The following is a 15,206-nucleotide window of genomic DNA, read 5'->3' as shown; positions in this document are numbered from 1 at the left end:
CCACCAGGGAAGTCCTACATTCTTCTATAAAAACTTGAGGTCTAGTAAATTAGAATATTTCTCTGAGTTCTGTGAGCCCCTCTAGCAAGTGATTGAATCCAAGGAGAATGATGTTGGACCCTCTAGTCTATATCTGCGTAATGGGCTGGGAGCATAGATAAGGGCCTGGACTTACAACAGGTGTCTGAAGAAGCGGGGAGGGACTGTCTTGCAGGACCCAAGCCCTTACTCTCTGGTCTGAGCCTATCTCTGCGTAGACAGTGTCAGAATTGGGTGGAATTGCAGGACACCCAGCTTGTATCAGACAACTACTCAGTGGTGGTGGGGGGAGGGAGAACCCCCTTGGAAATCAGAGTCAGAATCTTGTATCTAAGTCAGGCCCCGTGCTGTGCTGTGCTGAGTCCCTCAGTCGTGTCCGACTCTCTGCGCCCTACATGCTCTCATTCAGCCCCAGATTCTATCATTTGTGACGCTTGGCAGTGCTCTGCCTTCTACAACGGCTAGTTCACGTACTTGAAAAGAGATTCTAAATCCCCTTAAGGGTTTCCATCTGAAGGTCAGACTATATATGGACTAAGATTGATCTTTCCTCCAATTATTCTGAAATGAGTCAGTTTTCTTCTAATAGGAAAAATAATTGAGTAAAATCAAATCATGAAGAAAAATCAAGAGCACTAGCATGCTGCAGTAGAACCTTCAAAGTGTCTATAAAGAAGACTTCCAAAAAGTAAGCATGCCGGCACTTCCACACCCACACAAAGATGTATTTCTAATTCATCATCTTGTGAGCACAGACATTTGCTTCATTGATATTCTCCTTACAGCTCAGAACCAGCTCTCTTACTTCACCCTTGACCCACCAGTAGTTATGCATCTTGGCTACCTTGCCTTTTGAATCAGATTAGAGTCCAAGTGATTTCAGAGAAATTAAAAAAAAAATGCAGCCTCAGAAGTTGGGTTTATGATCTACTCTGGGTCTTTAAAGACATTCTCAAACATAAGATCCCAAATATCTGAAGCAATGGCAACATCATCTAAAGAATCATATGCTTTCCTCACACCTCACACTGTGCATCTCTTCTAGCTGGCTCTTCCTTGGTTATAGTCTTTTCTTTTTTAACGAATTAATTTATTTTCGGTTGTGCGGGGTCTTTGTTGCTGTGTGAGGGCTTTCTCTGGTTGTGGTGGGTGGGGGCTACGATCCAGTTGTAGTGCATGGCCTTCTCATTGTGGTGGTCTCTCCTGCTGGCTACCTTAGTGGCTGCTTTGGGAATGGAGAACTGATTTAGAAAAAGGCAAAGCGTGGATCTTTTGTCACTCTATGGTCCACCATGTATTCTGCTGATGTGCCCCACGGCCTCTAAGAGCCCAGATATCGTTATCCTGAACGAAGCGAGGATGCAGTCACTCACTCAGGTCACCCTGCATGTCACAGGGGCAGGGAGCTATGGTTCCATCCCAGGCATATCCTGCCTCCCATCCTAGTGGGTGGCTTGTTTCACTACTTGTGTATAAGCTCACCAGGCATGTTTTCACTCTCATGTGTTAGAAACTGTATTGTGTATATATATACACACACACTATATATATATAGTATATATTGTGTGTGTGTGTGTGTATGTGTGTGTGTGTATATATATATATATATATATTTTTTTTTTTTCCCCCCTTGCTGGGATGGCCTTCAAAGAATTCGTCCCTTCCAAGAACTTGAAATCTTGCTTCTGGATGTGCTGGCAGGGTCATTCTCAGGATGACCTTTGGAAGTCTCACTTCCAAAGGCTACAGAGTAACCAAAATAATATGGAAGAAACTGAGCTTCACTTGAGCCCACATGGTACTGAATCCAGCCCAAGCCTGCAGAGTGCAGGTAATAGAAAACTTGAAATTAACACACACTGAAACACACATTATTATTCCCGTCCCTCTTGATTTCCTACTTGGTGTTGAACAAGCTCAGGAAGGTGGGGGACCTTTCCAAATGCCTTCTCTCCTGCAGTCTCACAACCCTCCTGACTCCCTGCAGACCCACTGTGCACGCAGAGGGCTGGGGAGCTGAGCGTCTGGTCCTACATGGGTGCGGGCTGTCACTTCAGTGGTGTCTGACTCTTTGCAACCCCATGGACTGTAGCCTGCCAGGCTCCTCTGTCCATGGGATTTTCCAGGCAAGAATACTGGAATGGGTTGCACTGCCCTTCTCCAGGGGATCTTTCCAACCCAGGGATCGAACCTGCGTCTCTTGGGTCTCCTGCATTGGCCGGGGAGTTCTTTACCACTAGCACCACCTGGGAAGCCCACATGCCATAAATTACCGCCTATCTATGCAATTCAAACAACTGTGAGTGCTTTCAGCATCCGCCAAGTCCAAGTGCTATTTGCAGGGCTGGGAGGTTGAGAACTGGGCATCTGCTTAGTTTACTGCTGCTTAGTTCACTACTACCAGTGAGTAGTCCCCAGTTATTTACCCCGACACCGGGCCCAGGGCCACCACGTGGATATCTGCCCAGCCACTGGGGAAGTGGCTCTCCCTCTGGCCATAGCCCATGTGTTCTCAGCATGCAATACTGGCCCAAGGCAGGACATTTCAGCAGCACTGGTCTGAGAGCCTGATTTGATTGGAACAGGTTCTGCAGGTTCACGGCAGTCAGCATCGAGTCAAGTGTGGGCCGTGCAGATCGTGTGCCTCTAAGCTGCTGTACAGTTTCTTCTTCCTCCTTTAAAAATGTCCCCTCATTTCAGAGAATCACAGGTACCACACAGACGTGGCTGAAAAGAGCATGGACTAGTCCTTAGACCACATCTTGGGTCGTGGCTGATTTATAGGCTGGAGGAGTGAACTAATAAGTCTTTTAAATGAGGGCAAATCAAAGATCAGAAAAGGAGGTAGCAAAGGAAAAAAGGCATGCCTGCCCCAAGCTCTTACATGAACCTGGGGCCCTCTAGTGGCTGAACTCTTGAGGCTGCAGAGTAAGAACCTCCAGTCTGGCTGGGTGCATGGTGGGACTCACAGGGAACACAGGGGACCCCCGCCAGGGCCCTAGAAGGCAGGAGTCGCAGGCTCACCAGAGGCACGGGTGGCCTCGTCAACATTCCTGGGAGTTCAACACATCCTAAAGCTCCATCGACATCCCAATGGAAAGTTGGATCTTTTGCCGTTTTTAGTCATCTTCTCTGCCCCAAAGTGAAAGCACAGGTGCAGCTGTTTCAGTAACTGTGGAAATAAGATTTCTAAAAGCCTAATCTACTTTTAAAGAGGTATCAAAGATTTTATCCTTAAGCAACACAAAATGTATCTGATTTACTATGGTTTTCAAAGAAGTCCCCCATTAGGGACAACTTAAACTCAATACATTGGCCACCTGATGCAAAGAGCTGACTCATTTGAAAAGACCCTGATGCTAGGAAAGATTGAGGGCAGGAGGAGAAGGGGACGATAGAGGATGAGATGGTTGGATGGCATCACCAACTCAGTGGACATGGGTTTGGGTGGACTCTGGCAGTTGGTGATGGACAGGGAGGCCTGGTGTGCTGTGGTTCATGGCGTCGCAAAGAGTCGGACACGACTGAGTGACTGAACTGAACTGAAACCCAAACCATGTAGGCTGTTATGAAACAGTGATGCTATCAGTTCGATGGGGAAAGCAAAATATATCCTCAACTTTAGGCTAGTTATGATCCAAACTTGACATTCTACATGTCAGAAAGATGAAAAAAGATAAGGAACTTACAGATATGTTTTCTTGAGCAACACATATATTGTAAAAAAGAGGAAGGTATGGAAGAGTTCCTCTAATTTCTCAGCTGCTACGCTTTTCTAAGTCTTAGTTTATGTCTATGAAACAGGGATATATTGGCTCCTTCGAAGGGCCATCTTCAGCACTCTGTGATGTCACATGAGAGAAACACAAGAGGTACCTCTGTGGGCCTCGGGAGAGAGGACTTAAGATGCTCAAGTCCTGGGTTTCCCTGGTGGCTCTGTGGTAAAGAATCTGCCTGCCAATGCAGGAGACACGGGTTTGATCCCTGATCCAGAAAGATCCCACATGCCACAGAGCAACTAAGCCTCTGAGCCACAACTACCAAGCCTGTGCTCTAGAGCCCAGGAACTGCAACTACTGAGCCCATGACCCTCAGCTACTGAAGCCTGCGTGCCCTAAAGCCCATACTTTGCAACAAGAGAAGCCATCGCAATGAGAAGTCCGTGCACCCCAACTAGAGAGCAGTCCCTGCTTACTGCAACTAGATAAAAGCCCATGCTGCAAAGAAGACTCAGCATAGTGAAAACTAAATAAATAAAACTATTAAGAGAAAAAATAAAAAGTCAACTCCAAGAAAATCTCTGAGTCCAGAGAATTTGCCAGTCCATACCACCAGCTTTAAAGAAACAAAAACAAACGATGCTCAAGTCCTGAGCAGGAAAGAGATAGACCCACAAGATCAAGGAAGACCAAACTACATCCTCAGGCTGTGGTTGTTTAGAAGAAATGATGAAGGAAACTGGCAATGTCCAGAGTCTGGTCTCCAAGAGTCTGAACCGCGAAAGCGAAATTCAAAACAAGTGATGCCAGGAACACATGAACTGAGAAAATTAGTACAGGAAGAGGATGGATTCTTCCTAGCACTGTTGTCTAGTTAGAATTTCTGTCCTCCAGGGAGAACATGTTTGCTGCTAAAACATTCATCTGAACACACAGCAGCCCTGCCTCATGTACGGAGGAAGAGAGACTAAGACCAGCCCCTATTAGGGTTGGCCCTATTCACCACGTGGCCCCAGGGCCCCTGGAATTCAACCTCTCCTATGGTGAAGCAGGTGATCAGAGGAATTAGAATAAGGTTTAAAAGGTCTACTTTATATGTCACCTCAAAAAAAGCAAAGCCCAAATAAATATTATATGAGGAGCTTTCTTATTTTAAATGGTCAAGCTTCATAATTATTTAACAGGAGGAAGGACTAATGTCCCTCCACTTCTTGGGGAAAAGCTACTGTGTGGATTGTAAAGAAATACGTAGCTCTGCTATTTCACCAAAGTGCAAATAAAAGTACCATTGAGGTAAGGGGGAAAGATCTCTGGCGATATATTTCGTCTTGGCATAGTCTATTACCAACGTAGATGCTAAATCAAGTGTCCCTCTTTCCTTTTTAAACGTGCAGTTTGTCAAGTAAACTGAATAGCTGAATATTTAAGAAGCATTCTTACGATCATGGTTCTGGACAGACTGTGGCCGGGAGCCCCTTGGGTCTGCGGGAAGGACTGTCTCTCGCCGGCCAGAACGTCCATGTGTACACGTTTGGTTTTTATCCTCCTTCCGGGCAGCTAATAGCAACCTTACAGCCACCCTCCAACTCCTCAGACATCCACAAGCCTGGGTTAGGAAGCTGCACCTTTACAGCATCTCACATTTTTTTTTTTATTTAGAATTTTACGGTAGAATTAAAAACTGCTTTCAGAAAAAAAAAAAAAAAAAGAAACTAAGATTTGCTAAACACAGGCAAGTGAGCCAAGAATGACTGCATAGCAGTTTGACACAAAACTTCATTAGACAACCTAACAGACAGAATATACCCCAAGATGGGAAATCTCTTTCCAAAGCCTTTGAGAGAAGGGAGTATATTAGTATTTTCTACTGGCATTTTACCCCAAGAATGTTTTCTGGTGTGTAAAAGATCAGAGCTTGTGTATAAGTGATATTTATCATTAATTTCCTTAAATGATACTTCATCCTTTTACCTAACCAGTTATCAATAGTTGGGTCTTTGGACGGTGCAGAGAAAAGGGTACCCTCCTGCACTGTTGATGGGAATGTAAGTTTGTGCAGCCACTATGGAGAACAGTATGGAGGTTCCTCAAAAACCTGATCCAGCACTCCCACTCCTGGGCGTATAACTGGAGAAAACACTAAGCCTACAAAAGCCACGCCCCCCAACGTTCATAGCAGCACTGTTCACAGTAGCCGAGACACGGAAACAAGGTGAAAGTCCATCAACAGAGGAATGGGTAAGGAAGATGTGGTACATGTACAATGGAATACTACTCAGCCATAAAATGGAGTGAGATATTGGCATTTGCAGCAACACGGATGGACCCAGAGATAATCATACTAAGTGAAGAACGTCAGACAGAAAAAGACAAATACTATATGATATCGCTTACATGTAGAAACTAAAAAATAATACAAATGAACTTATTTATGAAACAAACATACTCGTAGAAATAAAAAACAAACTTATGGTTACCAGATGGAAAAGCAGGGAGATGGATAAATTAGGAGTATGAGATTAACATATATACACTACTATGTATAAAATATCAATAGATAAACAAGGACCTACTGTATATAGCACAGGGGACTATATTCAACATCCCATAATAACCTAAAATGGAAAAGAACCAAATCACTCTGCGGTATACCTATAACTCACAACAACATTGTAAATCAACTATACTTCAATAAAGACATAGTAAGGACTCTGGATCAAGCCTTCTGTGAGCTGGGTTTCCGTGGAGGAGGACTTCATGCCAGAATAGGCCAAACACCTTCTAGTCAGCTCACCCCAACATCCAAGTCCCCTCAGTTTTCTAGGCATTCTGCACTGTGAATTTTAAATAAGCAAAGGTGGAAGAAAATAAGCTTTAGCATTCTCATTAATTTGTTGGTTAAAAAAGTCTCCATCTATCTAACATTTTGTGAATATTATTCCAAGGTTTGACTTGGAAAAAATGAATGAAGAGTTTTCACTGTGGTTTATTACGTTGTCTTAAGTAGTTGGAAATGTACTTAGAGAAATCAGACTTGCCAGTGCAGTTCAGAGGAAGAAAACTTCTGAACGGTGGAGGTGCTTAGGGAGGGGGGGTGGGGATCCAAGTAGGTGGAGCCATACTTCTGCCAATCAAACTAGGAAATTGAGGAGAAGCTTCTTCACCCAGTCCTCAGGTCACTTACATCTTTTGCTAGAGGCTAACAAGGAAAACACAACCCCAAATATTTAACTCTGATTCTTTGTACCTGCCCTCTTTATCTCCTCTCAACCCTCCATCACTGTTTTGAATGAAATGAGGTTTTGGTGTTATTTAATCCTCAGATGCAGTCTTCACAGCTATTACCTGATATGAAATGTCTAAATGCATTGCAGAAGTCATCCATTTTACTTTCTGTAACGTAAACAAAACTTTGATTCAAATCCCAAATCTGAATTTATCTCCAATCCCTCCACACATATTTTCCATTGAAAGACAGTCACAAGCAGTTGTGCATTCAATTTCAAGACACGCAAACCTGAAAGGAAAAGAGCCACAATCTCTGCTTCCATCCCTGGCTGGTCAGAGAATTTAGTATTAAAAGAAAAGAAAACAGAAGCAGCAACCAAAGAAGCAGGCGAAAGTCTCCGTTTGTTTCCTCATAGAGTTTTGAACCAGCGCCGCCCAACTTTATCAGTCCAGACACCAGGATGAACGTGGTTAGCTTTCAAACTTCCCGGAAGAACTGCTTATTCCCTTGTGTAGTTGGATTCATGATTTTCTCCCATTGCCTGTTCCTCAGATCTTTGTCTAAAAGCAAGCTGTAAACTGCCCATCCCACCCCAACAGAATGCCTTCTCGGTCACGAAATCTCATTACCTTTCTTTAATGGACATGGTTTTGCTGGGGGAGTCGAGGCTGCCCTCCACTGCCGGGGCTTTGATCTCTCCAGCAGCAAACATCACACACGGGCTCTGATACCGCTTCTCCTGAGGCTGTCCAGAGGGATCCTGCGGCTTCCAGGACACGGGGGTTGCAGACGGAGTAGCCGGTTTCCCAGCAGCCGCGCCAGTCTGCTCAGAAGTGGGTTCCCCAAACTCCGCTGCTGGGAAGGAAAGGAGCCCTGTCAGCACTTACTCCCCCGGGCAAACATTCTTCAAGCCCTTCACCCCCGGATGATCCTGCACTTAGAGTTCAATCCGTGGGCACGTGGCAGGTTACCCAATCCCCTGGGGTTTATGCAAATCTGGGGCACGCTCTGGTCCCTGAGAAAACCAAACTTCCCAGCGGATGACCCCACCCAGTGACTTGTTCTGTGACAATCCTGTGCCAGACACAGGAAGTTGGTTTGGACGACACTGCAGAAATGTCTCTACGCCTCCTAAACAATACTTTGACATTTCATATGTGCAGTACTCCCCAACCTAACCACTCTTATAACTGACACACTATCATTTTATGGAAATGCAGAGAGAGAATTACAGTCCTGTGCAGCACGGCTTGCTGGTCTGCACAAGAAGAAAGAGAACCTGAAACCAGAAACTGGGTTCCCGCCCTATTCCCTGTGCTCACCCAGCCCGGGACCTTTGAGATCCTCAATTTAATTTTTCTTATTTTTATATTTTTATTTTTTGGTCATGCTGCAAGGCATGTTCCTCGATCACAGATCGAACCTGTGACCCCTACATTGGAAGCGCAGAGGCTTAACCATTGGATTGGCAGAAAAGTCTTGTCAGGTCATCAATTTCTAAAAGGAGCCAAAAGAGCTAGCAGTTCAGTTAACATGACCAAAGCCATCCAAAACCCTTATGAAGATGTAGTAAAACACTTCAGGTACTTTTACGGCAGACATAATTTATGAGTCCTCTGAACAGGTCAAGTTCAAGAGGAAGAAAAGTCCGGGAAGGGTACCATTCACACCAGACTTTCATTCAACGCTTTACACTCAGCTGTCATCTGCCTTCACAATTCAGTTAAAAACAATCCCAAACACATGCGACCCATTCAGCAGAAAAGAAAGAGCAGTAGTAAGTTACCTTTCAGCGAAAACTTTCTCTTTGTGACAGTCTCCAAGTCCACCTTCTCTTCAAAGAGCTGCCTCTCCTTCCAGTCCGGGCTCGCCTGCATGGTGCTTTTTGGGGTGGAAAATTCCTTCAGCTCATCACCAAGCTGGGCGATGGGAGGATGGGTGAGCTCCAGGCTTCCTTTCCTCGGAAGGGCATAGATGGGCTCTTTAAGGCTGTCTCCCTCCCGGACTCTGCTGAGGACAGGGTAGGACAGCTCTGCTTCCTCGAAGGACCCATACTTTGTAACCCCGCCATCTCCACCTGTCAAGCCTCCCTTGCGTTCTGTCTCTTCAAATTCTCTCAACATTGCTTTGCTCCCAGCACCCTCGACCGAGGGCTGCCAGCCTTGGGATTTCAGGATGCTTCTAACTGGGGAGTCGGAGTTTTCTAGCGAAGAAGCAAACTTCTGCTCAGTGGCACCAAAGCTGTCATCTGGAAGTGGCTTTGTCCGAAGATTCCCTGCATACATGGCGGGGACGGTAGATGCCGCAGTGGACACAGACGTGTTAACGGTGGGGGAGAAAGCCATGAGCTTGCCGCTCTGCACCTGGGAGGACACAGTTCAAAAATAAAAGGTGATTTAAAAACACCGCCTGGGTAAATACCTGTGGATGGACTGACATGGATGGAGACACTACATTTGGGGCAGTTTTTCTGCTTCTGTTGGTGAGAAAGCAAACCTAGATGTAGTTGCAAAATGCGTCTCGTTAATCCAATCATCTGCGTGAAAGGCAGGTTGTGCATTCTGTTTTTCTCCCCTTGATGGACTCAACTTCAGATCATTTCAGCCATAATGTGAACAAGAGAAGAGAAACATCCTTGGTGTGGTTATCCTCCTTAAGAATGAAGTTATGACCAAGTAGCGACAGCTAACACAGAGTACAGGTCGAGCCCCTTAATCGTATCATTAACCCCCATGGGACAGCATGCTCCCATATTTTCAGGACATACGTGCAACCTTGGAGCTGGATCGCAGGGCACCCACCTGTTCCACCTCTCCAAGCGTGACCGGCTGGGTTTGATAACGAGCATTCATCCTCCTCTGTCTCATATCTAATCTGTTCCGCGTTGAAATGGCTTTTGAGACCGGCTGGGACAGTTTGTTAAACAAGGCCAGCTTCTCTGCTAAGCTCAGAGTGGAGGAGTCAGGTTCTCCCTGCTCAGCAGAATCTTTGCTCTCAATTGTCTGGTCTTTGGCTAATGCCTTTTGGTGAGCAGACGCCTGCAATCTGAAAGGGGGGAGATGTCAGCCCCACACAGGGAGAGAAACAGAAGCCCATCGCTAAGTCTGTCTGTTAACTTTCTTCAAAGTGTCACTGGAAAAGGGGCTTATTTTCCCCTATCTAGATTCAAGACAGGTGTGGGCAGTTGCTCAGCTATTAATAAGAGAGTGAACACTCTAGCTGAGGACCCTTGCACAGTCAATGCCACACAGATTTTCAGCTCTGGATTATTTCTAAACATTGAGTTTCCTAATTATAGAATTAAACAAATTAAGGCTTAGGTATACCTTATCTTAGAGAGAGGAGCTGTACTGCTAGTATCAACAATAAATACAGCTAGGAGGAGTCCTCAGACCTTGCCTGTGGCCTGTTTGCTGCTGGTGCTGCTAAGTTGCTTCAGCCGTGTCTAACTCTGTGTGACCCCATAGATGGCAGCCCACCAGGCTCTTCTGTCCTCGGGATTCTCCAGGCAAGAATACTGGAGTGGGTTGCCATTTCCTTCTCCATGCAGCCTATTTAGACATTATCTAAATGTGTGGTTCAGATGGTGGTCTTTACATTTTTTTTTAATTTTTTTTAAAAATGTGGACCATTCTAAAAGTCTTCATTAAATTTGTTACAATATTGCTTCTGTTGTTTATTTTTCTTTTTCGTGGGGATGGGCAGAATCGCATATCTCTTAGCTCTCTGGGATCTTAGCTCCCTCACCAGGGATCTAACCTCCACCCTCTAGGCAAAGTCTTAACCACTGGACCTCCAGGGAAGTCCCTACATTTTAAAGTTAGGAAATAATACAATTATTCTATCAAAAGCATTAACTACAACACAGGGTTTTGATGTTCACTTACTACATACAAATAGTTTCACTGTAAAGATCATTCTCCTCTTTTAACCTAGGATTTTCTCTCGTAGGTTTCCATCTGTTTCCTAAAAGGTACTAAAAATCTGAAATTCCTGGTAACTTGAAAGGTGAAGGACATTTTGGTGCTGATGAATCCCTCCAAGAGGAGAAGGCTTCCAGTTTCCTGGTCTCGTGAATCTTGGAAGGTCTAAGACAATGTACCTTCTGCCACAGGGACACCCAGTGCTCAAGTCCAGGAGAAGAGTATGCTCTGCCTTGACCCTGATTAACTAGTGCTCTACAAGTTGTCCCAGACCAGAGAGGGGTGTCAGTTTTCCAGGGCACAGTGAGGTGGGAGTAAGGGGACCTGAGTCTCGGCATCTCTCCTGAGGTCCAGAGTAGGACTGGGCTTCCCAGGTGGCTCTAGTTGTAAAGACACCAATTCAGGAGAAGCAAGAGATGTGGGTCCAATCCCTGGGTGGGGAAGATCCCCCAGAGAAGGAAATGGCAGCCTGCTGCAGTATTCTTGCCTGGAAAATTCCATGGAGAGAGGAGCCTGGTGGGCTGCAGTCCATGGGGTTGCAAAGAGTCACACATAACTGAGCTCAGGGAAGAAGTAGGTGCGCTAGAAACCTGCTTTCTCGAAGAGAGCCTGCATCTCGACAATGCCGGCTTTCTTTCTGAACTGTCATCTTACTTGTTTTAATCTTGCATTAGCCTTTGTGTTTTGGCCTGTAACAGTGAAATAGAAGGGATATTTTCCTGCCTTAAGGACATCACTTTAAAACATCACAACTTAAAACATAACAGTAAAGCATCTAAGTTCAGACACTATGAATTGTTACTGTCCGGATCCTCAAATATAACGGCATTGTCTATCCATTAGAAAACAGGTAAGGTTGTTTGTAAGCATGTATTCATGTCTAGAAGTGTTTAAGCATGATAAGACTTTCAACATTCAGGTTAAGGTCCTATTTTTCTGTTAGCCTTTAATAAGTGCTAGTATTTTAGATGAAAAATGAAATTTTTTAGGGATGACCAGGGTTATGTAAAACAGAAGCAAAACAGATGGATGAGTGGGTTAGTTGGGGTTGAGTTCCAGGACAGAGAGAAAGCAGGTGGATGAAATGCCGGCATATGCAGGCCTACGTGAAGTCCCCCGGTGTGAGACGGCAAGATGCCACACGCTTCGCTGGGACAACTCCTTGCGCTGACTTGTTTGTCAGACAAACGACAGACATTCAAGTTTGGAGGATGCACCTCTGCTCTCAGTGTGACATGCAGCAACTTCTGTCCAGTACCTGGCAGGCTGCACGGGACTCTTAGCTACAGTGGGGCTAGGATGTCTTGTCATTACAGGGTGGGTGGCCACTGAGCACGAAGCAGGGGTAGGTTCACTTTAAAAGCAATTGCCAAAGGTGGAACATTCATAAGGAGAGAGAAGAAAAGAAGCATTAAGGAGAGCGTAGTTTTCAATTCAGAAACATTACGTCAAAACATACTGGAACAAAATCGTTCGCTAGTTTATTTGGGAAAATCACAAAAGAACTTGAAAAGCAATTACAAACTGAGGAAATAAGAGACAGAGACGACCCAAAGTCAGTGGAACAGGAACAGATTTTTCGAGCTTGGAAAGGATTTAGAATATTTAGAATAAGTGCCCCAGTTTAAAAGAAAAATTAAAAAGAAGCTAATATATTAACCACCAGCAAAGCAGTAGATTATGTCTCTGTTTTACTAAGTTGTCCTAAGCTCTTTTTTAGAAAAATCATGGTCCTCATATCATCTATAAGCACATCAAAGTATATTCAGGAAGTCTGACAAGTGGATACTTTTTGCTTATATTTACTGTTTTGCTCCTAGGGTTAGTTGTTTCTTATTTTACAATAACCAAATATTATTATTATTTTTTGATTTGCCAAGAGTTCCCAGTGAATATAAGATGTACTTTTCCACAAACAGGAAGTTCAGGTGGCTGAGTTAACAGCAGCTTTGCGTGTGGGCTGCTGATGCTGTAAATGATATGAACTTCATTTTTTCAGGAAGGGTGTGTGCACGTGTGTGTCCAGCAGGAGAAACTATTAAAAAAAAAAAAAAACTAATAAAAGTTTTAGCTTAATGGAAGCAATGATCCCTGGATGAATTACTGTGGGAAATTCATACTGAACACATGGGAACACACGGCTCAAAACTTACTTCCCACTGTTTGGAGACTTCCATGGAATTTAAAAAAAAATCATGATAATTTAAAAGCCAAGAGAATCCTCTTGTATCTTTAGTCTGTTTTGAGATACAGACTAAAATATTTATGGAGGAAACGACATATAGGGTTTGCTTGAAAATAACTACAGCAGCAAACAGGGGGAGCGAGAGGAGATGGGCTTGAGGTTTTTGGCTCTTGGGATTGGGTGATGAGGGCATGGGGGCTCAGAACATTAACCCGTCTACTCTTATATTTTAAATTTTCCATTGTAAAGGGATTAAAAAAGAAACCAGGCAAAAAAATAAAAAGGAAATTTCCCTTCATGTTCTTCTAGGAGATACAATAGGTTAACACACCCCTTTACAAAGTTCAGGGACACCAGACACCCAAACACCTACTTTTTGGTGGCTTCTAACTGAACCGTCTGCTGATCGCCTCGTTTTAAGTCTTTAAATTTCTCTTTACAAAGAAGGCCTTCCAGCCAAGACCCAGAGGCCCTGGAGGGACTTACGTGGCTGCAATGACCACCTCCTCGGTGGTGACGGGCTGCGTGTGGGACCGGTCCTGTAGGCGCCGCAGCCTCTGCTCCACAGCCGCGTTGCGGGAGCGGCGCTTTGGGACGCTCTTCTCATCAAACGACTTCTCCATCTCCTAAGGTGGGAAACAGTGTAAATGTCTGAACAACTGGAGGAAAGGAAGCTGGGGCGGCAGAACGTGGCTACTCTGTAGACCCTGTAGGGTCTACAGGAGGGGCCCCCTCCGCCACCCCAGGAGGCAGCATCGCCATCAGCAGCACACACACTGGCCACATGGGAGGAGAGATCAGACCAGAACCCAGAGCGGGCTGCAGGCTGGCCATCCGCAGGAGGGGCCGCCTGCAGGAGGTGATGGCTTACTCTGATGACCTTTCAGCACATCTTACCCTGAAGAGCAGCCTCTTAGCAGCGACGCTTAGCCTTGCTCGCTCATCGACCTTTTCTTCATCTGTGAAGAGTCACAAATAGACTGAACATCATTAGAAAATGTAGGGAAAGTCTCTTAAAAGTTTTCCAAGGCGGACTTGGAAATCTTCTGAATAAAAGAATCAATATGCTAAAGGGGATCGTCCCAATCCAGGGATCAAGCCCAGGTCTCCCGCATTGCAGGCAGATTCTTTACTGTTTGAGCCACCAGGGAAGCCCCAGAATAACAAGAGGCAATATTTTCCTCTCGGTGAGGAAAGCTATTCTTCTGCTCAGTGAAAAGGTACTAATTCCCATTGCAATTCACCAAACAAAATTCTTGTCCAGGCAATAATGTTCTATTATCATATTTGACTTAAGAATAGATATTATGGAATTAATAAGAGATTTTAAGGAAGGAATTTCTCTTCTTTATTATAAAATAGTAACAAGAAAGTAACATGAAAAACCTTCTTTGATTCAAATCTATGGTTTTAATAAATAGCTAATATCACAGCTCTCACTCTCTCAAAACTAAAGAAGGTTCTTGTGAAAACCTCAACAGGCTTTATTATATTCACAGGAAGAAAATCTGCTGGAAAGAAAGTAATTGTTCCATAATCTTCTTTTCAAAAGCAAAAACCTTATCTAAATCTAATCTGGGGTGAGATGATTAAGAAGAAAAAGACAGATACTTGCCCTCGGCAGCTGGCATTTCTGAATTTGAAGTTGACCTAGGAAAGACAGGAGTGAAAAAACAATAACAAACAATTAGCTGGTTGGAGTGGAAGATCCAAGGATCACATTAAAAGTGAAAATAAAAATTCAATTAAAGCCTCTTAAAGAACACCCTCCTGGTAGCAACTCTAGTTGTGACTACGCGTGGGCAACTATTACAGACACTGTGGGTATGTGTGCACACAGCCCGGCCAGGTGTTTCACCTTGTGGAGACAAACCAGGACCAAGGAGGACTTATTAAACACAACTGACAATCACCTTTTAGACAAACGCTTTCATTTCTCTGTGTTAGCATATGATAAAAACTCACTCACATACAACATGCAGATAGACACTGATAGACTGAATACGAACCCCCTTAGTTATTTTCACCATATAATCTAGCGGACAATCTGGATTCTAACTTAAGGGCATAAAAATTTAACAACATTAAATGTTTAATGTTTCTCATTTCTT

General features: G+C 44.4%; 1 protein-coding gene across 1 annotated transcript in view; it reads right to left on the bottom strand.

Annotated features, from left to right (window-relative positions):
• SVIL (supervillin) overlaps positions 1-15,206 on the bottom strand; it is a 185,943-nt gene that overhangs the window by 58,824 nt on the left and 111,913 nt on the right. Inside the window, 7 exon segments of the mRNA XM_040248038.1 lie at positions 7,617-7,842; positions 8,774-9,350; positions 9,789-10,032; positions 12,169-12,264; positions 13,582-13,721; positions 13,993-14,054; positions 14,711-14,745. Of these exon segments, the coding sequence (XP_040103972.1) occupies positions 7,617-7,842; positions 8,774-9,350; positions 9,789-10,032; positions 12,169-12,264; positions 13,582-13,721; positions 13,993-14,054; positions 14,711-14,745 (1,380 nt within the window).

Source organism: Oryx dammah, unplaced genomic scaffold (assembly GCF_014754425.2).
Source record: "Oryx dammah isolate SB20612 unplaced genomic scaffold, SCBI_Odam_1.1 HiC_scaffold_10, whole genome shotgun sequence".
In the NCBI taxonomy this organism is placed as follows: Eukaryota; Metazoa; Chordata; class Mammalia; order Artiodactyla; family Bovidae; genus Oryx; species Oryx dammah.
The sequence above is the reverse complement of the archived record's forward strand: the minus strand, read 5'-3'. Positions and strand labels throughout refer to the sequence as shown.